Raw genomic sequence first — 24139 nt, 5'->3', positions numbered from 1 at the left:
ACATCACCCCGGCAAGAGTGCAGCTCTGAGGGAGGAGACCTGGGCTTTAGGGGGAGCCAGCTTCCTGAGCAGAAGCTACTCTGAGAGATGGGCTTGGGAACCTTGCGGGGCTCTTCAGAGAGTGGCCAAACCACAGCTCTGACAGGAAACGGGCTGTGTGCGCTGTAGGCAGGACACAGGGTCCCTGCAGACCTGCCTCCGGACCACACTGATAGTGATCACAAGCCAGGTGGGGAGGGCTGAGACCAACACTGTGTATCTGCGAGAGGCTTGTGAAAACCAGCTTTCTTCTCTTTGTCGCCTACCTTGTGGTTGCACATACCATCCGGGGAACACACGATGCCCCATTTACACAAGAGCCACAACTCGATGTGCAAGTTTAACAATGGTGAGACCCTAGAGAAGCTGTCTTACAGAGTGAAGTAAGTCAGAAAGAGAAAAACAAATACTGTATATTTACACATATATGTGGATTTAGAAAAATGATACAGATAAACCTATATGCAAAGCAGAAACAGAGACACAGACATGGAGAACAAGTGTATGATTCCAAGGGGAAGAGATGGGATGGGCTGGGAGACTGAGGTTGACACATATACACTATTGATACTGTGTATACAGTAGATAACTAATTACTGTACAGCACAGGGAACCCCATTCAGTGCTCTGCGGTGACCTAACTAGGGAAGAAATCCCAAAAGATGGGATATACCTGCATGGAATAGCGATTCACTTTGTTGTACAGTAGAAAGTAATGGCATTGTAAAGTAACAATACACCAATAAATAATAATAATACTTAATGGTTAACATATTAAAATCAACTTTCAAATTGGGTTTTAGGAATCCCAGGGCTCATGAGAGGTGTCTTAGTGCATATCCAGGCAGTGGGATGGAGTGAGTGGACATATAGGTGTGCTGGACCCCAGACCGCTCCCCACCCCCCACTGCCTCCAACCTGTCAACCAGACCAGCACTGCTTTTACCCATTTTTATTTTGAGATTTCATGTGACAGTTTCATTTGGCAAAATCCAACATGTCTGAATAGGCCATGTTTTAGATGTAATGAATGCAAGCAGTCCTTTCTAACTAAACAGAAATGATTATAGAATTGTTTAGAAAGGGAAATAGACTCTAGGCACCACCTTTATGGCAGAAAGTGAAGAGGAACTAAAAAGCCTCTTGATGGAAGTGAAAGGAAAGTGAAAAAGTTAGCTTAAAGCTCAACATTCAGAAAACGAAGATCATGGCATCTGGTCCCATCACTTCATGGGAAATAGATGGGAAACAGTGGAAACAGTGTCAGACTTTATTTTGGGGGGCTCCAAAATCACTGCAGATGGTGACAGCAGCCATGAAATTAAAAGATGCTTACTCCTTGGAAGGAAAGTTGTGACCAACCTGGAAAGCATATTGAAAAGCAGAGATATTACTTTGTCAACAGGGGTCCATGTAGTCAAGGCTATGGTTTTTCCAGTGGTCATGTATGGATGTGAGAGTTTGACTGTGAAGAAAGCTGAGCACTGAAGAATTGATGCTTTTGAAGTGTGGTGTTGGAGAAGACTTTTGAGAGTTCCTTGGACTGCAGGGAGATCCAACCAGTCCATTCTAAATGAGATCAGTCCTGGGTGTTCTTTGGAAGGACAGATGCTGAAGCTGAAACTCCAATACTTTGGCCAACTTATGCAAAGAGTTGACTCATTGGAAAAGACTTTGATGCTGGGAGGCATTGGGGGCAGGAGGAGAAGGGGACGATAGAGGAAGATGGCTGGATGGCATCACCGAGTCGACGGACATGAGTTTGAGTGAACTCCGGGAGTTGGTGATGGACAGGGAGGCCTGGCGTGCTGTGATTCATGGGGTTGCAGAGTCGGACACGACTGAGCGAGTGAACTGAACTGAACTAAAGGCTAATCTTCCAAGGCTATCTTCCATAGTGTTAAGTGTTAGTCACTAAGTTGTGTCTGACTCTTTTTGACCACAAGGACTGCAGCACATCAACCTCCCCTGTCCTTCACTATCTCCCAGAGTTTGCTCAAATTCATGTCCACTGAGTCAGTGATGCTATCTAACCACCTCATCCTCTGCTGCCCCTTCTTATGTCTTCAGTCTTTCCCAGTATCAGGGTCTTTTTCAGTGAAAAACATTATATAGCATTATATGGCTCAGCCACACAATGGTCACAATGTTGTGAATATTCAACATTTAACAAAAATTAAGGTATATTATTTGGAGGCAGAAAGGGAGGGAAAATGTGTTTGTGGTAGGGTTAGGGTTTGGGGGTTAAACACAACTTTCATCGTTAGGAAGCCATCAGATTATATCTACAACTTTGTCCAAAGTCAAAGTTCTTAGAAAGGCAGGCCATGTCGGCTTACTCATTAATCCCCGATCCGTTTGCTGCAGTGTTTCTCACACTCTGCAGGCTCTGGATCCCCAACTCTAATGGGAACCCTTCAATCCCTCTTGACTTCTCTGCTACAGCCCGCAGCAGCTACCTCTCTTTTCTTCTGAAACTTCACTTGGTTTTGTGAGATTCCCTCCTCGTTTTCATGTGTGAATGTGTGCAAGCTCAGTCCCTCAGTCATGTCCAACTCTTTGTGACCCCATGGACTGTAGCCTGCCAAGGTCCTCTGTCCGTAGGATTTCCCAGGCAGGAATACTGGGCTGCCATTTCCTCCTCCAGAGGATCTTTCCTACCCAGGAACTGAACCTGTGTCTTCTGAATCTCCTACATTGGCGATTATAGTCTCCCTTATATTACTGAGACCAGTCAGCACGCCTGTGTCTTTTCTCCAGCCATATTCGGTGGTATATGATTAACTAGGGGATAGAGTTAGTATTTTTTCAAGCTAACACAATAAAATAGAGTGTCAAGTGAATAAGGGTATAGGCAAGTGACTGATAATGCTGAATGATGATAAAATTTAAGTTGGAAAATGCAGAAATGATGGGTATCATATTGGTAAGATCAACAAAGATTCATCTGTGACCGCATGATGTCACAGATGAATCCAAATTGGAGTGTTTCAGGGAATAAGCTGATAGGAGGAGACTGTCAGGGTGGAGGGTGCTTGAGATGGAAATTACAGAGGCATGTCAATTACTAGTAACGGCAGGTGTAGGAATAAATGCCTGAGGTAGGTGTGAAGGACAAGACTTTTAGAAGAAAGGAAGTTGAAGAACTGAGAGATCAGGGTGTTCCTTGGATCATCTAAGTGAATATGAAAATTCAGTTCAGTTCAGTCGCTCAGTCGTATCCGACTCTTTGAGACCCGATGAATCGCAACACACCAGGCCTCCCTGTCTATCACCAACTCCCGGAGTCCACCCAAACTCCTGTCCATCAAGTCTGTGATGCCATCTAGCCATCTCATCCTCTGTTGTCCCCTTCTCCTCCCGCCCCCAATCCCTCCCAGCATCAAAGTCTTTTCCAATGAGTTAACCCTTCCCATGAGGTCGCCAAAGTATTGGAGTTTCAGCTTTAGCATCGGTCCTTCCAAAGAATGCCCAGGACTGATCTCCTTTAGGATGGAGTGGTTGGATCTCCTTGCAGTCCAAGGGACTCTCAAGAGTCTTCTCCAACACCACACTTCAAAAGCATCAATTCTTCAGTGTTCAGCTTTCTTCACAGTCAAACTATCACATCCATACACGACCACTGGAAAAACCATAGCCTTGACTATATGGACTTTTGTTGGCAAAGTAACGTCTCTGCTTTTGAATATGCTATCTAGGTTGGTCACAACTTTCCTTCCAAGGAGTAAGCATCTTTTAATTTCATGGCTGCAATCACCATCTGCAGTGATTTTGGAGCCCCCCAAAATAAAGCCTGACACTGTTTCCACTGTTTCCCCATCTATTTCCCATGAAGTAATGGGACCAGATGCCATGATCTTTGTTTTCTGAATGTTGAGCTTTAAGCCAACTTTTTCACTCTCCTCTTTCACTTCCATCAAGAGGCTTTTTAGTTCCTCTTCATTCTGCCATAAGGGTGGTGTCATCTGCATATCTGAGGTTACTGATATTTCTCCCGGCAATCTTGATTCCAGCTTGTGCTTCATCCAGTCCAGCGTTTCTCATGATGTACTCTGCATATAAGCTAAATAAGCAGGGTGACAATATACAGCCTTGACAAACTCCTTTTCCTATTTGGAACCAGTCTGTTGTTCCATGTCCAGTTCTAACTGTTGCTTCCTGACCTGCATACAGATTTCTCAAGAGGCAGGTCAGGTGGTCTGGTATTCCCATCTCTCTCAGAATTTTCCACAGTTTATTGTGATCCACACAGTCAAAGGCTTTGGCATAGTCAATAAAGCAGAAATATGTGTTTTTCTGGAACTCTCTTGCTTTTTCCATGATCCAGAGGATGTTGGCAATTTGATCTCTGGCTCCTCTGCCTTTTCTAAAACCAGCTTGAACATCTGCAAGTTCACGGTTCATGTATTTCTGAAGCCTGGCTTGGAGAATTTTGAGTGTTACTTTACTAGCGTGTGAGATGAGTGCAATTGTGTGATTGTTTGACCATTCTTTGGCATTGCCTTTCTTTGGGATTGGGATGAAAACTGACCTTTTCCAGTCCTGTGGCCACTGCTGAGTTTTCCAAATTTGCTGGCATATTGAGTGCAGCACTTTCACAGCATCATCTCCCAGAATTTGAATTAGCCCAACTGGAATTCCATCACCTCCACTAGCTTTGTTCGTAGTGATACTTTCTAAGGTCCACTTGACTTCACATTCCAGGATGTCTGGCTCTAGGTGAGTGATCACACCATCGTGACTATCTTGGTTGTGAAGATCTTTTTGTACAGTTCTTCTGTGTATTCTTGCCACCTCTTCTTAATATCTTCTGCTTCTGTTAGGTCCATGCCATTTCTGTCCTTTATCGAGCCCATCTTTGCATGAAATGTTCCCTTGGTATCTCTAATTTTCTTGAAGAGATCTCTAGCTTTCCCATTCTGTTGTTTTCCTCTATTTCTTTGCATTGATTGCTGAAGAAGGCTTTCTTATCTCTTCTTGCCATTTCTTGGAACTCTGCATTCAGATGCTTATATCTTTCCTTTTCTCCTTTGCTGTTCACTTCTCTTCTTTTCACAGCTATTTGTAAGGCCTTTTTTGCATTGTTCTGGTGAGCATAACGGACTGAACTCTTCAGGGAATGTGAAACTGAGAGGACCCCTGAAGGGCATTCCCAGGGACAGAACCCCAAGTCCCCCACCTCTTGTCTGTAGGAGAGCTTTAGCTGCCTAGGCTTTCCTTGAGTTCCAAAGAGCAAATTTAATCAAAGTGAGAAAATGCAAAAACAAAGGATAGCAATAAAGCAAGATGCAATGCTAAGAGTTCAGCCATAAAACTAAGTCAAGGACATTCAGCTCCTCCTCAAGGGCTGAAGATAAGATTACCTCTCCTGTCAAGCCCTCTTCATTCTCAATCTGAGCTGTCAAACAACTCACTTTAGGAATCGCCTCCCTGAATCACTTTAGACTCACCTCCAAGGTCTGCATCAGGATCTCTGAAGCTTTACAAAGACAGCTCCCACATCCCAGCTCACTTGAATCTAGTTCAACTCAACAGGTACGAATACAGGCCATAGGCAACCCTTTTGTTTGGCCTTTCCCTTCCAATCTAGACATGTCTCTTCCCGGGTCTTTATTCTGATTGCTGTGTTGCTGCCTCATGACACTGTGAGCCTGGAGCTTCATGTGCCTGCAATATCGTTCATCTGCTCCCTGTGACCTGTCTGGAAACAGGCCTGGAAGAAACCCCATTTTCTCTTAGAATTCTAGGCAGATTTGTGACTTGGGACAGATATGTTTTGGGGTTCATTCCTAGTTAGAATAACTCACTCCCTTTTTTCTCCTCCATCTCAGGTAAACACTTATTTCGCCTTCATCCCAAAGTGAACATAGTCTTCTTTTGCATCTTACATCATCCTCTAGATAAATGTAGAAACAGCCCTGGAGCGCTCTGATGCTCAATGAATCAGCCTTATCTTGAGGAAGGATGGTTTCTAGGCTTAACCAAGAAGCTGAATCAAAACTCTTTCTGACCAGGGTGCTCTCAGAGAGCCCTCAGTTTCTTATTAAGTGATTTTATTTGTTCTATGAAAGGAACAGTAGTATTCTTAATTGGGATTTCCCAGGGGGCTTAGTGGTTAAATAATCCGCCTACCAATGTAAGAGACGAAGGAGACGCAGATTTGATCCCTGGGTCGGGAAGATCCCCTGGAGGAGGAAACCACTCCAGTATCCTTGCTTGGGAAACTCCATGGGCAGAAGAGACTGGTGGGCCATAGACCATGGGGTCACAAAGAGTCAGACACAACTGAGCAACTAAGCACACACCACATGGGGTGTTCTTAATTATATGTTATATTTTGAATCTTTCCTTTAATAAAAGTAGGCACCAAAAAACATTGATGATTTTAGAGTTTAAATTTATTTCCATGTCTATATAAATAAATTATTGTTTCAAATAAATGTTGATAGAGTTTTTCTTTTTTTTCTTTTGCAGAATTAAAAAAGTTAATCACAAGAAAAGCTTTAGGTTATATCATAAAGGTTACATTTTGGGGAGTTAGTTTTACAAAACAAAACAGAAAAACCCAAAACCCACAGTTGAGAAGTTGAGTTGAATGCTAATAATCTGTACAGGAAATTCCTGTAAAGGAAGTAGGCTTACTCACTCTTTCAACTAAACCTAACCGCAAACCTTATCTAGTCAAGGAGGTTGGCCTGGAGAAAATTTTAGATGCTTCATCTTTAGGTCGTTTCCTTCTACTGATAGAGGCAGTTAATTTGATTTTTCTCCTTATGATCACAAATTTGACAATGTCAATGGTCATTTTCCTTTAGTAAAAGGTTTTCCTTTTTTTTCTCTCCAGTTCTATCTTATTATTTCCAAACTTGCGTGAGTTACATGTATCTCTCTGGGCAGGATGACATACTGTATTCCTCTTTCAAAATGGATATGCTCACATTTCTTCATCAGATAGAAAAGCTGGCAGTCACTGAACTAAAGCCTTGAAGTTCCTTCCTCCTTTTCAGTGTCTTAAGGACAGGAAGTGCAGGTAAGACATGAGTACATTTTTTTCACGAGATTTCCTAACCAACAAATGTAAGTTGAGGAAAGAACTTGAAACATTCTCAGAATGGGTTGCTAACGCAGTTCCTTTTCATAAACTGTTTTATACTGATAGGTGTGGTATTGAACTAGCAAATTTTGTATCTCCATATATTTGGAGGCTTCGCGTTATTAAAAAGCTTGTGGTTACCAAATAAGCCTTTCTATAATGCTGCGGGAAAGCTGGAGAGTGGAGGGATTTAAGGTGGTTGCTGAATTTCAACGCTTGTCTTGACTTGACCGCCTTAAGATCTCTGAGAGTGTGAGCTACACTCTTTAAAAAATTAGTTGTTTGGCTGCACCAGGTTCTAGTTGCGGCACATGAGTGAGATCTTCAGCGGCAGCAAGCGGGATCCAGTTCCCTAGCCAAGGATTGAACCCCGGCCCCCTGCTTTGGGAGCTCAGAGTCTTAGCCACTGGATCAAGCTACACTCTTGATCTTCGGTAATTCCTAGACAATGATATATAAAGCTACCATGGATTATGCGAGAACCATAATAATATTAGTTGAATTAAACGGTTGCTATTACACCAGATCAGAAGTCTGCATGTACATGTGTTCTCTGTGTATAGTCACCGATGATCCCAGGGGAAATTGTCTTTGACGGTGGGATTCCCCTACTTGAGTCTCAGATTCTTTGTTGATACCTGCCTACTCCACCTGCCTTTCTTGCCTGGAGAATCCCAGGGACGGGGGAGCCTGGTGGGGTGCCGTCTATGGGGTTGCACAGAGTCGGACACGACTGAAGTGACTTAGCACCGGCAGCATTCTCCCATCAAAAGCCTGGATCAGCAAAAGAATATAGTTCATCATCAACCAAAGATATTGAAAGCGTAGTCTTGACCAACTGATTGGGAGGCGAGGGGGTGGGGGGATCATCAACCTCTGACAAAGGAAACATGGAAAACAGGTATGGAGCTGTTTTGGAGAAGAGACCCTTCAGATACTTGAAGTTACCCTGTGACTCTCATTTCCATTTAAAAAATGTATTAATTTGGCCATGCCAGGTCTTAGCTGCAGCTTGCAGGATTCCTAGTGTGGCATACAGACTCTTACTTAGTTGAGGCATGTCGGATCTGGTTCCCTGAGTAGGGATGGAATCCAGGCCTTCTGAATTGGGAGCACAGAGTCTTAGCCACTGGACCACCAGGGAAGCCCCCTCTCATCTGCTCCTCTGAGGTGGTGACATATGGCGATAGGAAAATTAGAATCTCTGAGACCCTCTTCATACGGACACAAATTCCTCTGCTAATATATCTAAGATGTGCAATAATCATTAATAGTGGGGTCCGCTCTTCAAGCAATGTGAGCCTTTCTTGTCCATCAGTAAAACCAGAAAGGCAACAGCCGCCTTCCCAAGTGTGAGCAGAAAGTATGTAAAAGGGGAGGACCCGGTTAGATTCAGAGCTCCCTGGCTATTGTTTTACTCCTATGAACAGACTTGCAGCCTGGTTTGGTTAAGTTGCTCAGTGCATGATAAATGTTTGATAAACGCACCTTGGGTAATTCCTTATGATTCCTGGAAGTGTTTTTTTGGTGATGGTGGAATGGAAGGCATCTCATAGACACTAAAAGATCTCAAAGAGGTAGATGCTGACAAACAAAACCCATTGAGTTATCCCACATGGATGGGGTTTACAGAATGGACCAGCTCTCACGTTCAGCTGACGGCAGTGCTGGCAATAACTGCCCTGCCTAGCACAGACCCCCTCCCCAGGCTCTGTTCTTGCCCTGGAGCAGGACTGCGCCGGGATGCTCTCTGGGTCACGGTGACTTCCCTGACACTTGTCTGTTTCTTTCATGTGTTTATTTTTGGCTGCACTGGGTCTTCACTGTTTCACGCAGCCTTTTCTCTAGTTGCGATGAGCAGCGGCTCCTCTTCGTTGCGGCGCACAGGATCTCATTGTGGTGGCTCCTCTTGTTGCCAGCACAGGCTCTAGGGTCGTGGGCCCAGTAATTGCAGCACACAAGCTTAGCTGCTCCACAGCATGTAGGATCTTCCCGGACCAGGGATAGAACCCCTGTCCCCCGCAGTGACAGGTGGACTCCCATCCCCTTCACCACCAGGGAAGTCCCCTGACACTTGTTTATAATATAGAGCCCAATGTTCTTTTCTTTGAGAATCTGATTTAATATGGTTTGGAGAGCTCAGACATGTGAATTTATAACAAGCATTCTGAGTGATTCTTGTCAAGGAGATCATTTGAGAAACACAATCCCAGAGACAAAGGCATAGCCTAGGGACAGTCCTAGGCAGCCTGAGGTCCTACGCCAGCAAGTAAGCTTGTCATGGATAGAACATCTGTCCACTCAAGATGTGGTTGGGAATTTCTGAGGGCTGGAGACTTACAGGTGTCATGGTGGCTGATTTTCTATGATTGGTCATTGGTTCATTCAATCATGGAACCATGGAATGTTAGAGCTGAGATAATCTTAGAAATCATAGAGTCTCATGATTTCCCCCATCAGGGAGCTTTAAAAAAAAAAAAAAAGCAGATTTCTCAGCCAAATCCCCAGAAGTTTGAGCCCCCTAGCTCTAAGGTGGAAGAACGACTGTTATAGTCCAAATAATTTATTTTGCAAATAAAAAATCCTGAAGTGCAGAGGGAGGCTATGTGTCTTAGCTAGAATCACACAGCAAGTTAATTGTCGACATTGGTTTGTTTTGACTCCTGAATTCTTCTTCATTTATTTGGACAATAGAATCGATTATGATTTATGCATGAAGATTTGTCCTAGGCTTTGGAGATAAGATTTCTGAAACAGGATCTCTGCCCTTAAGGAGCTCCCAACCTGGTGGGAGAGCACAGTATCAGTTCAGTTCAGTTCAGTCACTCAGTCCTGTCTGACTCTTTGTGATCCCATGAATCGCAGCACGCCAGGCCTCCCTGTCCATCACCAACTCCTGGAGTTCACTCAGACTCACGTCCATCGAGTCAGTGATGCCATCCAGCCGTCTCATCCTCTGTCGTCCCCTTCTCCTTCTGCCCCCAACCCCTCCCAGCGTCAAAGTCTTTTCCAATGAGTCAGCTCTTCGCATGAGGTGTCCAAAGTTATATGAAACGACAGTTTCAGAGCGGTGTGGATAAATTCTGAAAGAGGACTCACTGAGCTCTGTGTGAGCCACACCCTATTCCTAGAGACAGTGTGCAGCCTGCGAGACAGGCTCAGTTCCTGCTGGCATGGAGCTTTAATTCTAGTTAGGGGAAAAGTCTCTAAAACAAGATGTTTTTCAGACACTAATGAGTGCTGAGACGAAGCAATCCAACACATGAGTGATAAGAGAGATGGCTGCTGGCTGGTGCAGTGGGGAATAGGGAGGGAGGTAGACCACTTGATCACGCTGCAAGTGGTCAGTGGAGGTCTCTCTGGGAATGAAGCACAAGGTAAGGCCCAAGGCAGCCATATCCGGTCATACAGGGTTTGGCGTCTGATGCTTTGGAATGGACTCTTTATCTCATGGGTGAAGGGCTGGTGAGGTTATCAGCACAGAGATGACATTCTCAGGCTTGCTGTCTAGGCGGATGCTTCTAGGCAGTGACTGGAGATGGAGCTATTGTCCCTTCAGGGGCTTTGTGGGCAAAGGAAAGGCAAGAAGAGGCGGGAGGCAGACCACATCTTGAAAAGCAGTTACTTATCCTGCCCTATTCCTCGATTACAATCTTGGTAAGAAGATAAGAAGAGCCCCCTCCTCACCCCCGCGTTGTTACCACTGGGGAAAAGTGATGTGGTGACTCTGGTCCCCGTCCCTGGCACCCTAGGTCTTCCACCATCTTCGGAAGCCCTTTCTTCACTGAACACGCCCTCCTCTCAGCAGATCAGGCGCCAGGTGGAAACATCTTGACTTCGGGTCCCACCTGGGCAAACGGATCTGGAGGGACCTCCCACTGTAGATGACTCTGTTCACCTCCATCCAAGGTAATGTCTCGGTGGTTTTCTGGGTTTGTCCCTTCCTGCCTCCTCAGAGGAGTTGGTACATGCTGTCTCTCCTTAGCCTCACTTGCATTTGGCCTGCTCCCCCTCCCACTCCTCCTCCAAGGTGGAATGAAGTCAGCACAGGAGGAGACACCTCCCTGTCCTGTCTCCTGTGTGCAGGGTAGCCTGGGGAGGGCGTGGCTTGCCCCACTCCCCACCTTCCTTTCGGACTCCCTCGTCCCCATCACCCTAAACCCTCCACACTTGCGGATCCGATCGGCCGTGGCCAAGCCTCACGGAAGCTGTCCAGCCCTGCTTGCGCCCAACTTCTCTGTGGCTTTTGCCATCGATACCGAGTCTTTCCTCCAAACTTGCTCTGTGCTTCAGGTCAGGGTGGTCTCCGTGTTGTTTCTCTCATACCGTAGCCCCTTCTGCCGTATGAGGACTCGCTGAGAAGGTGTGGCTTACGAACCAGGAAAAGAGGCCTCACAGAAGGTGACCCGGCTGGTGCCTCGATCTTGGACTTTCCAGACCCCGGAATTTCGAGAAAGATGTTTCTCTTGGGTATATCACCCAGTCTTTGGTTTCCTGTTATGGCAATCTGAATGGCAAGAATACACGGAGGACCTGTACCAAATAGGTCTTAATGACCAGTATAACCACGATGGTGTGATCACTCACTTAGCGCCAGACATCCTGGAGTGTGAAGTCAAGTGGTCCTTAGGAAGCATCACTACAAACAAAGCTAGTGGAATGATGGAATTTCGGCTGAGCTATGTCAAACCCTAAAAGATGATGCTGTTAGAGCGCTGTACTTTACGCAAATTTGGAAAACTCAGCAGTGGCCACACGACTGAAAAACATCAGTTTTGATTCCGATCTCAAAGAAAGGCAATGTCTTTGAAAAATGTTCAAACTATCACACAAACCATGGGGTCCCAAAGAGTTGGACACCACTGAGCAACTGAACAATAACAGCAACAACAAGCTGAATGGACCCAGCAGCCTCATCTCTCCTCTCTTCCAAATGGTCTGAAGGGTCCAGCAGCCACTCTATCAACAAGGTGGACAAAACCACCGTGAGCACAGCCCAGGGTCTGACATTCTACCCTGGGGTGACCTTCTTTCCCTTTCAGACTTCAGAGAATCCTTAGAAACGCCACCCAGCAACAATACTCCCTGTCTTACTTGGGGCACAACAAGTCAGACATCCTGTTCTCTAACATCTCTTACAAGCCAGCAAAGGACAGGCATTCTCATTCATACACATGAGCTACAGGACTAGCTTCCCTAACAAGAATCTGACATTTTCGCTCAACTTGGGTCATCTTTTCAGCAAAACTTTCTCTGAACTCTTTCTAAACGGCTCATGAAAATATACGCGATTAGAAGTGACGTGAAAGTCGCTCAGTCTTGTCTGACTCTGCAGCTCCATGGACTGTAGCCCACCAGGCTCCTCTGTCCATGGGATTCTCCAGGCAAGAATACTGGAGTGGGTTACCATGCCCTCCTCCAGGGGATCTTCCCAACCAGGGGATGGAACCCAGGTCTCCTGCATCGCAGGTGGGTTCTTTAACTGGCTGAGCCACCAGGGGAGCCTGAAAATTTACATACTTGGTGAGAAACTTAAGAAAAGGAAAAAAAAAAAAAAGTATTCCAGGAAGAAATAGCATCAAAAGAACACACTGTACAGAGTGTAATTTCAAGCAGGGCCCAGAGTCGGAGATGCCCTTCCTCCTTCAGTTGAGTAAGAAGTGACGTGTGCAGGGACTGCCACACACCGCTGAAAAATGCCCCTAGAGTGTGGGCATGTGAGGGCTCTTTGGGCAGGACCTGCCCTTTCAAAGCTTCCTGTGTGACTTGTGTTTTGATCGCTGGTTCCAATTTCTTCATTTCCCATTTCTTGATTTACAGAAATGAAGACGATTCTCAGGGTGGAGCTCTGAGGGGCAATGTCCTCTACTGTGGCCGCAGAACCAATGTCCTGAAGCGATGGCAGGGACCCAGGGAGAATGATGCTTTGTTTGGGCTGGATATTTCTTTGGCTTGTCGCACAAGGGAGAATTAGAGGATTGAATACTCCAGGTAGGGGTTTTTTTACTTTTCCTGCTAACCCTGTGAGTCTTATGTTCCAAGTTGAAAGAGACAGATATTCTGTAATACAGGAGAAATTTATATAATTATGCAGAGCGCTTCCTCTCTGCTGTTAAAATGGGGGTGACATTTTTGGGGAGACACGATTGGGCTGAACAGCTTTGAGTTAATCCCAAGCATTGATGGGGAGCCCAGTTACCCTCTTGGAGTGTTCGGTGGCTGCAACTGAAGAGGAATTACAGGCAGGCTGGCCATCTCTAACAGGAAACCTCCATTACTATTAGTGATGCTGAAGACCAGTGGAAGGGAATTAGACCTGAACTTCTTTTCCTCACAAAATGGGAAATAATAATAAGAAAGACACCCATGGGAGCTCAGTTCTTTGTGAAACCATATACTCTTTGGAAATAAAAGTTAGAATGTCTTCTTTCTTAAAAATTACAACTTTCAATATTTATTTCACAGAATAGGCACTTTTCCAGTCACTGTTTGAAGATAAAGAGTTGCTTTTATTTTTTTATTGGAATGTAATTGCTTTACAATATTGTGTGAGTTTCTGCTATACAACCCCGTGAATCAGCCATATGTATACACGTATCCCCTCCCTCTTGGACTTCCCTCCTACCTCCCACCCCTCCCCTCTAGGTCACCACAGAGCACCGAGCTGAGCTTCCTGGGTTGTGCAACTGTTTCCCACTAGATATCTGTTTCATTCTTTATAGTGTATATGCACCAGTGCTATAGAGTTTCATCTTCTAATGTGTTTCTGGGTTGTTTTGCTTATTGTGGTTTTCAGATTGTTTCACTGAAAAGCCGCTTAGAACATACTCTGCAAGGTGTGGAGAGGAGTTTGTCTTGTTTTGTGATTTGCCAGAGCCACAGAAATCCCACTTCTACCACGGAAGTCAACTCTCACCCACCCAAGGTTCTGAATACCTGCCCTGTCGTGGCAGTGAGAACCTATCTGATGTCCAGTGGTACCTACAGCCTCAGAATGGAGACCCAGCAGTAGAAATCACTCAGAATGCTCCTCAGGTCATCCAGGAGAAGAGCACCCTTCATTTTCTGACCACAGGGATAAATCATGCCGGGTTATATATTTGTAGACCTAGGATGAGGTAATGTCTCAAGTGCATTTCTCTCTGCAAACATCTCCACGTCCTTTACTATCTGAATATAGCAGCTGTGTTCACGTTGTTGTTGTTCAGTTGCTAAGTCATGTCCGACTCTTTGTGACCCCATGGACTGCAGCACGCCAGGCTTCCCTGTCCTTCACCATCTCCCAGAGTTTCCTCAAATTTATGTCCATTGAGTTGTTGATGCCATCTAACCATCTCATCCTCTGTCATCCCCCTTCTCCTCCTGTCTTTAATTTTTCCCAGCATCAGAGTCTTTTTTCAATGAGTCCACTCTTCCCATCAGGTGGTCACAGTATTGAAGCTTCAGCTTCAGCATCAGTCCTCCCAATGAATATTCAGGGTTGATTTCCCTTAAGACTAACTGGATTGATCTCCTGTGTTTACGGGACTTTATTAACTTCCCTAGGAGCCCCCAAGAGAATGCCTGCTGTGTCCGGATGATCTTAGAAGTTAAGCCCCAAACAAATATGTCCTGTGAGAGTGCTGTCTCACATGAGCAACACCTTCTTCTTGGTAGCATGAGCTCCATTTACTGCCCAGGTCTCAGCCACCAAAGTGATGCACAGAGTCCAGAGGTGACCTGGTACCAGGTAAGAATGACTTCTCTGAATCTGATGTCAGAGTTTGTTTTTTATGCTAACAGTTCCTTACGTACATCATAGAAGCATGGGTTTGAATCTGAGGTCTGGAGCAGGGGTCCCCAACCTCCAGAATCTAACGCCTGATGATCTGAGGGGGAGCTGATGTAATAATGATAAAGTGCACAATAAATGTAATGTGCTTGAATCATCTCAAAAGCACCCCCTCCCCCCACCCTGGTCCATGGAAAAACTGTCTTCCTTGCAACCTGCCCCTGGTGCCGAAAATGTTGGGGACCACTGCTCCAGAACTTCCCAAAGCGTGGCCTCATGTCTATGGAAAACACCTGACTTCCTAAAGCAGTCAATCCCCTAGCAGCCACAGAATCTGATATCCCAATCATTAGAACCACCCTCTTGATCAGTGCCAGAAAATCTTCTAAAACTCAAGTACATGACTTGGGAGGCTAAGACATAAACTTATGACCACTCGCTCATGCAGAAAACCTGATTTGTTCAACTTTACTGCCTTTGGAAAGCAAAGGGTATGGTTAAGGTGAAAGGGACACCCAACAAGTGTGTCTTGAAGGGTTTCTAAAGAAGCAGGAGACGAGAATACTTTCTGAAGAGGGCACACCTGGGCAGACCAGACGGCAAACACAACGCCTCCCAGGCGACAGGTGTCTCGCACTGGTGAGTAGTGGGTGGGGGGAGGGCAGTGTTAAGCAAAAAGGGGACAGGCGCCAGGGAAAGACAAGTTCCCAAACGACTCTGAGTCAGGAACGACGTGCAAGTAAACTTCGTGACAAAAACATCTCACCTTTCCCCTGGGCTTTATGGTTTTTCTAAGTTCTATCAGACACACAAATGCTGCATGAGCATCTCTTCTCAAGTCCTCTGATGTCAGTTGAGCCCTGGGTGGAAGAATTTGGGAAGAGAGTTTAAATTGCCTCTGGTCCCATCACTTCATGGGAAATAGATGGGGAAACAGTGGGAACAGTGGCAGACTTTATTTTGGGGGGCTCCAAAATCACTGCAGATGGTGACTGCAGCCATGAAATTAAAAGACTTACTCCTTGGAAGAAAAGTTGTGACCAACCTAGATAATATATTCAAAAGCAGAGACATTACTTTGCCGACTAAGGTCTGTCTAGTCAAGGCTATGGCTTTCCCTGTGGTCATGTATGGATGTGAGAGTTGGACTGTGAAGAAGGCTGAGCACCAAAGAATTGATGCTTTTGAACTGTGATGTTGGAGAAGACTCTTGAGAGTCCCTTGGACTGCAAGGAGATCCAACCAGCCTATTCTGAAGGAGATCAACCCTGGGATTTCTTTGGAGGGAATGATGCTAAAGCTGAAGCTCCAGTACTTTGGCCACCTCATGCGGAGAGCTGACTCATTGGAAACGACTCTGATGCTGGGAGGGATTGGGGACAGGAGGAGAAGGGGACAACAGAGGATAAGATGGCTGGATGGTATCTCGGACTTGATGGACGTGAGTCTGAGTGAACTCCGGGAGTTGGTGATAGACAGGGAGGCCTGGCGTGCTGTGATTCATGGGGTCGCAAAGAGTCGGACACAACTGAGCAACTGAACTGAACTGAACACCTGTAATGCTTGTTTGAAGTTCAATACTTTGCTTTAAGAAAGCATGCAAAAGTTTAAATTCTACTTCCAAATATATCTGTTTATTAATGTAACATCATTATTTTAAATTGCCACTGATCAAATAGTTTTTATGATTTCTCTTTAAAAATGTACTTATTTATTTGACTGTACCAGGGCTTAGTTGCAGCCTATGGGATCTAGTTCCCTGACCAGTGATGGGAGCACAGAGTTTTAGCCACTGAACCACCAGGGAAGCCTCTATCTGTTGGCTTTCTGTATTCCCAGACTCAGCATCAGATACCCCTGGAGGGAAAATTATTGTGGGGTGAGATGCTATATCCTCACTTGATTCTCTTGAGATTCAGTGACAACTGGTGTTATGGCCATTGTAGAAGTAAGTGAACAGGGAGGGTGAGTGTGTGCTTAAGGTCTCAATTTTATATCTTAAAGTGACACTGAAAACACTGCCCCAGGGAAATCCTAATTTAAGAAACACTTTACTACAATGAGGTATCATTTCACACTGGTCAGAATGGCCTTCATTAAAACGTCTACAAATAAAAACTGCTGAAGAGAAGGTGGAGAAAGGAAACCCTCCGACACTGCGGATGGGAAGGTGAAATTGGTGCAGCCCTATGAGCAGCGCATGGAGGTTCCTCAGAAAGGAAGACAGGGGAGCCGTTCAATCTAGCAGCCGCACTCCGGAGCGCACATGCAGACGAAACGCTCATTTGGAAAGATACGTGCACCCCAATGTTCACTGAAGCACTATTTACTATAGCCAAGATATGGACGTAGCCTAAGTGTCCATCCAGTGAACAGAAAAAGAAGATGTGGTGTACACACACACACACACAATACAATATTACTCAGGCGTAAAAAACAATGAAACACTGCTATTTGCAGGAACATGGATGGACCTAGAGATTGTTACGCTAAGTGAAGTAAATCAGACAGAGACAAGTACCCTATGATATCACATATATGTGGAATCTAAAATATGACAAAAACTAACTTATTGATGAAAAGGAAACAGATTCACAGACAGAGAAAACAAACATGACTATCAAAGGAGAAAGGAGGCGGGGGATAAATCAGGAGTGTGAGATTAGCAGATACAAATAACTATACATAAAATTGATAAACAACAAGTTTCTACTGTATAGCACAGGGTCCTATAGTCAATATCCTGTAAAAAGCCATAATGGAAAAGAATATGAAAAAGAGTGTGTATATGTATATGCTGCGGCTAAGTCGCTTCAGTCGTGCCCGACTCTGTGCGACCCCATAGATGGCAGCCCACCAGGCTCCCCCATCCCTGGGATTCTTCAGGCAAGAATACTGGAGTGGGTTGCCATTTCCTTCTCCAATGCATGAAAGTGAAAAGTGAAAGGGAAGTCACTCAGTTGTGTCCGACTCTTTGTGACCCCATGGACTGCAGCCCACCAGGCTCCTCCATCCATGGGATTTTCCAGGCAAGAATACTGGAGTGGGGTGCCATTGCCTTCTCCAGTATATGTATATACATATGTGTATATGTATATATATATATATATATATATACATATATATATATGTGTATATATATATACACATATTTATGTGTGTACAGATGATACCACCCTTATGGCAGAAAGTGAAGAACTAAAGAGCCTCTTGATGAAAGTGAAGGAGGAGACTGAAAAAGTTGGCTTAGAGCTCAACATTCAGAAAACTAAGATCATGGCATCTGGTCTCATCACTTCATGGGAAACAGATGCAGAAACAATGGAAACAGTGAGAGATTTTATCAGTTCAGTTCAGTCGCTCAGTTGTGTCTGACTCTTTGCGACCCCATGAACCACAGCATGCCAGGCCTCCCTGTCCATCACCAACTACCAGAGCTTACTCAAATTCATGTCCATTGAGTCGATGATGCCACCCACCCATCTCATCCTCTGTCATCCCCTACTCCTCCCACCTTCAATCTTTCCCAGCAACACAGTCTTTTCAAATGCGTCAGTTCTTCGCATCAGGTTGCCAAAGCATTGGAGTTTCAGCTTCAGCATTGGTCCTTCCAATGAATATTCAGGACTGATTTCCTTCATGATTGACTGGTTTGATCTCCTTGCTATCCAAGGGACTCCCAAGAGTCTTCTCCAACACCACAGTTCAAAAACATCAATTCTTCAGCACTCAGCTTTCTTTATAGTCCAACTCTCACATCCATACCTGTATAGTGTGTGTGTGTATGTGTGTAACTGTCTGCTATACACCAGAAACTAACACAGCATTATAAGTGAACATCCTTGAATTTTTTAAAAAACACATTAATTTCATAGCCTCTAAATTGTAGTAAGAAAAGTCAGTGGTTCTGTTCATTATTTTCAGTTCTCTCGTAAGAAGAAAGCTTCCCATGGTTCAAATGAATCTGTCTTCTGGGGTGATCAACATCTTACTATGTCAAGGTGGCTGTTCCCAGTCCCGGAAAGTAAGCTTGTCCCCAGTTATCTAAGTTGAAAATGCATTTGAAGTTTCAATGTTCGTGTTCCTAAAATGAAAGCTATTGTTCCTTTCTGGTAAGCACAATCCACAGGGTAGTTGACAGCTTTCTGTATAAACCACTCGTACAAACGAAACCCTAACACCGTGAGGCATGCACAAAAGGAAGTTTTATTTCTTCTCTGGCTTGGCTGCAAAGGTCAGGATGTGTTCAGTGGTGATGACGCATCTGTCTTAAAAGCAGGCAAACAATGACTGACTGTTGTTAACATTGTATCTTTTTTGAAAGTTTTTATTTTGTATTGAAGTATACCCGATTAACAATGTTGTGATGGTTTCAGGTGGACAGCAAATATATACATGTATCCATTCTGATAGAGATTTGGACAGGTCATCACACAGTATCATGGAAAGTCACAGACCTCCTGGAAGCGACATATCACTAAAAGTGATGACATTGGACAAATGGGGCTTCCCAGTGGTAGAGAAACGGCCTGCCAGGGCAAGAGACATCAGAGATGTAGCTTAATAATTTAATAATAAATAAATTATTAATAAATTAATCATATATTTAAAATTAATGATAAATTAATCGATGAACTCAAATGGACTGGACTGTAGCTCACCAGGCTCCTCTGTCTATGGGATTCTCCAAGCAAGAATACTGGAATGGGTTGTCATACCTTTCTCCAGGGAATCTTCCTAACCCAGGGATCGAACCCAGGTCTCCCACATTGCAGGCAGATTTTTTACCATCTGAGCCACCGGGAAAGCCCTAAATAAAAATATAAGGACAAATAACTGGAATAAACAGAATTCGTCTAGAGATGATGTTATGTTGCGCTGGTCCAAAAGTTCCTTTGGGTCTTTCTTTGAGATGTCGTGGAAAAACCCAAATGAAGTTTTTTACCAAGTCAGTATCACTGGGAGAGCTTCCCTGATGGTGCAGACGGTAAAGAATCTGCCTCAATATGGGATACCTGGGTTCAATCCCTAGGTTGGGAAGATTCCCTAGAGAAGGGAATGGTAACCCACTCCAGTATTCTTGCCCGGAGAATCCCATGGACAGAGGCCACAGTCCATGGGGTCACAAAAGGTCAACACGACTGAGAGATTCACCCTTTCTAATATTAAGGGGAGCATGTTTTTTGTTCAATCTTTAGTGAATCTTTGACCCAAGGCAGAGTTAGAGCAGTGGGAGAGGCTCCTCTGGAAGGGCTTGGGGCACTGAGCCTTGGGGGCCCACGACACGGCCGTGACCTCCTGCCAGTAAGACTGTGCCCAAATGACTTTTCCACTGGTGGTTTAAGACGGCCTCACTGACACCCTACTGCACTGACGTGGCTGCTGCGTCCTCTCTGACCCTGAGCTCCATGGAATTTTCACACATAGACCGCCACTTCTTTTCATTTCCCCTGGCCTCATTCTTCTTGTCCCTGGTGCCCAGTGGCATCCTGTGAGCCCAGGGTCATGGGGAGCTGGGGAGCAGGTGAGGCTCACCAGACCAAAGGCTGATGTGATGCCAGGGAGGGAGTGGGTTTTGGAAATTATTTCCAAGGTCCATACATTGGCCCATTCAATGGTTCTCACTGTGAAACTTCTGAACCCTGGGCAACTCCCTGCCCTCTGTGCAACACTACAATCCACAGGGTGTCAGAGGTGTCAGTTCTCTGTAGGACTCACTGGTGTTCTTTGTACACTCACGCTGATCCACTCTCCTCCTTCCCTGCTTTGTTCACGACCGTTTCTTGTCTGAGCAAAACAAAGAATTTCTCATGAGGCCCCAGCAGCACCTCTTTCCTACTTGGATCATTTACGATTGTCTTATTAGAAGGGCTACCCATCCCTCTTGAGACAAATGGTTTATCTCTTTTCTTTGATGTTTCGCTTGAGTTCTGTCTCATAAACTCTAGTTTTTAAATTTTTATTTATTTTCGGCTATGCTGGGTCTTCGGTGCTGTGCAGGTTTAGCCGCCAAGGAAGCCTCCATCTCATAAAATCTTAATGATACATACTCAGCCATACTTACTTTTCATTAAAATAAATCAGGCTCACTTTGTAATTACTCATCTTCCCCATGGCCCAGCTACAGGCTGGTTCCACCTCTGTGTCCTCTTCTCTGTGTGCTACTTTCTCATATAATTTAAAACCCACCTTCACCAATTTCTGTTCTGCAGGTATATACCGTCTTCTCTAGAAGTTTCATCTCTGAGTTTTACCCCATGCTCTGAAGCTTCCGTTTAAAAGCTTCTTGATCCTTGAGATCCACTAAACACTGTCTAACCTCATCTGTCCCCCTTCTTGGTCTTGTTTGACTTCCTACCTGCAGCTGCCCAGCTCTGACCAGCTCTGATCTTCTTCTCAGCCCCTGGCCAACCTACTGGAAATTCTTTCTGGGGCCACAGGAAACACACCAGAGACTTGAGGAGGGGAATTCCTGCTTCTGAGAGTCAGCAGGCAAAGTGGAAGGGAAATTCCTTAATCAGAACATGAAACTCAGAGTCAGAAAAATGTAGACGGATTCTCAGGTCTCTCGTGAGCTGTACAATATGGAGTAAAACACAGACTTCAGAACCTCAGTTTTTCATCTGTAAAATGGAAGCATAGAGTCTGTGCAAACCCAGAGAACCCTTAGAATAATCATACGAAATACACAGAGAAAAAACTTTGCAGCCTACATGCACTGTTGTTTAGTGGCTGAGTCATGTCCAACTCTGTTATGAGCCCATGGACTGTAGCCCGCCAGGCTCCTCTGTCCATGGATTGTCCAGGCACGAACACTGGAGTGGGTTGCCATTGCCTTCCCCAGGGGATCTTCCTGACCCAGAGATCGAACCCACATCTACTGCATTAGTAGGCTGATTCTTTACCACTCAGCTACCAGGAAAGTCTCTACATGGGTAGTAGGTTATCATTATTTTGTTACTTTTGTTTTTTTAATCTCTTTTCTTTTGACTGCAGTGGTGAGAAATACACCATTGGAGTACTTGTTGGTACACTGTTAGTGGGAAGTTGGAAGGCCAGGTGCAATGTGAAGGTTAGAGAATTAATGATTACAAGACTAATGATATACTGATCACCCATCATTCAGTAAATATTACAGTGCCCCTAAAGATACAAATACAGAATTTTTTCACAATTTGAGGGTATGAATTTCTGCAATATCCTTATATCTGACTGACCTTCTCTGGTTCAAATTTGTGAAGTTTGGCTATAGCTGAGCTTAATATGAATAGTAATTCTCTGGTTAAGTTATTTAATTTTCTTCTCTCTTGGATTAGAACGGAAAACTTCTTTCTGAAAAGAGGAGCAACCCAATTGAAGTGGATGAAGTTTATGACTATCATCAGGGCACGTACGTGTGTGATTACACTCAGACAGATAATTCAAGTTCATGGACAGTAAGAGCTGTTGTTCAAGTGAAAACCATTGGTAAGTGAGATTTTTCGGTTTCAGTATTTGATATTTCAAGTCCAGTTACCCAATTAAAGTTATCTTCTTTGGCTTAGTGATGTTTTTCCTTTTGGGGGGTAGGGGGAAGAAGATAGTCATAGACTACAGTCATGAAAAGCCTGGAATATTGGTAAACATCAACTTTCCATTAGCCCAGCTTCCATCCTCTGAGGAAGGCCGCGTTGTGGATCATATTCAGTTGTCACAATTTGGGTTTTCTACGCACTGATTCTTTGTTTTGTGACGCTATGTATATGTATATATATATATAGGACTTTCCCGGCGGGTCATTGGTTAAGATTTTGCCTTCCAATGCAGGGGTGTGAGTTCAATCCCTGGTCAGAGAGTCAAGATCCCACATGCCTGCTGGCCCCAAAACCAAAACATAAAACAGAGGCAATACTGTGACAAGTCCAATAAAGACTTTTAAAATGATCCACGTCAAAAAAAAATCCTAATTAAAAAGTGAAAGATTCACGCACAGAAGTAAAAAAGCTTAAATATTTCCCACATGAGAGATAATACATTTTAAAACAATACTAAATGTTTCACATCCAGAGGTAAGGGACACTCCTGTGCCTGTCACCAGCTTCAATAGAGGCTTTTCCATCCCACTGTTTCTTTCCTGAAACAAAACACTATAGATAGAGCTTGAGGTCTAGGTCCCCAGCCCTTCCCACTTCCTCTCTTTGCAGATGTAGCCCACTCTTTCCATTTATGTGTTTATGCTTTTGCTACATATGTATATTTCCATTAATAAAGTAGGATATTGTTTTAAGTTATAGAATGAGATTTGTGTTACAAACACATGGGATTGTTCTTAGGCATTATTTTGCTAAATTACAGCCCCATGAGCAATGTACAGATTCCTATTTGTCCAAAATATTAATATTTGGTGATTTCAGGCTTTCTCTCTATTTTATTTTTTGAATTATGAAAGTATGATAGTACATTTAAAAGAAACTTAGAAAATACAGAACAAAGTTACATATAGTTCTACTATATATTACAATTACTTTTTTAAGTAGATAGATTGAGATTTTTAGTTGGAGTTTGAATATCAAACTCTCAAAAATTAATAGAATGAATATACAGAGAAGCAGAAGGATATAGTAGGCCTGAAAAGCACGTGAACCAGCTCAACATAATGAAGATTTATACAATTTTCAGACAACAGCAGAATATACATTCTATGCACGTTTCCACAGACCGTAAGCCAGGAGGCACTGAGACATAGCCAAGGACATGAAACAAGGCGCAAAAACTTCATGGTCTAAAGGTATTGAGATCATACAGAGTGTGCTCTCTTATCACTGTGGAATCATGTTAGAAATCAATATCAAAAGATGTTTGAAAATACCCCACGTAGTTTCAGGTGCAACGTGACACTTAGCAAGAGAGACCTTAGACTTAGCCATTGGAAGCCTCAATAAAGTTAGAAGAGGTTTCAGACTTTCTGGTTTGTCTCAACCGGACTCTTTTTTTCCATTCCAATCTACATTTCTCTGGCGACTATCAAAGTTGAATATCCTGTCATTCGTTTCTTGGCCCATTGAGCTTATTCTTCTGTTGACTTGTCTATTTTTACCCCAGGCTTTCCCTTGGGTCATTCTCATTAGATTTACCAACATCAGCATGGATAAACTATATGATATAATTTAAGTATGGCTGATCTCAAATCATAACCATACAGAATGGTTGACTGAGCTCTTAGTAAATCTATTAATTACTTTTACTTCCTTTTCTTT

General features: G+C 44.1%; 1 protein-coding gene across 3 annotated transcripts in view; it reads left to right on the top strand.

The window, feature by feature from the left end:
- The first annotated feature begins 6763 nt into the window (after nucleotides 1-6763).
- Nucleotides 6764-24139, top strand: part of IL18RAP (interleukin 18 receptor accessory protein) — a 30626-nt gene continuing 13250 nt past the window's right edge. Inside the window, exons 1-6 of one of the 3 annotated variants that reach the window (XM_042246360.1) lie at nucleotides 6764-7069; nucleotides 10941-11041; nucleotides 12953-13123; nucleotides 13929-14250; nucleotides 14678-14861; nucleotides 22220-22370. In XM_042246360.1, the coding sequence (XP_042102294.1) occupies nucleotides 13051-13123; nucleotides 13929-14250; nucleotides 14678-14861; nucleotides 22220-22370 (730 nt within the window). In that variant the 5' untranslated portion in view covers nucleotides 6764-7069; nucleotides 10941-11041; nucleotides 12953-13050. Of the gene's footprint in view, nucleotides 7070-10884; nucleotides 11042-12952; nucleotides 13124-13928; nucleotides 14251-14677; nucleotides 14862-22219; nucleotides 22371-24139 lie in introns of all 3 variants that reach the window. The other 2 variants (XM_042246359.1, XM_027967039.2) reach the window with 2 other exon arrangements.

This window comes from Ovis aries, chromosome 3 (genome assembly GCF_016772045.2).
Source record: "Ovis aries strain OAR_USU_Benz2616 breed Rambouillet chromosome 3, ARS-UI_Ramb_v3.0, whole genome shotgun sequence".
NCBI lineage: Eukaryota > Metazoa > Chordata > Mammalia > Artiodactyla > Bovidae > Ovis > Ovis aries.
This window is presented reverse-complemented; position numbering and strand designations above follow the sequence as displayed.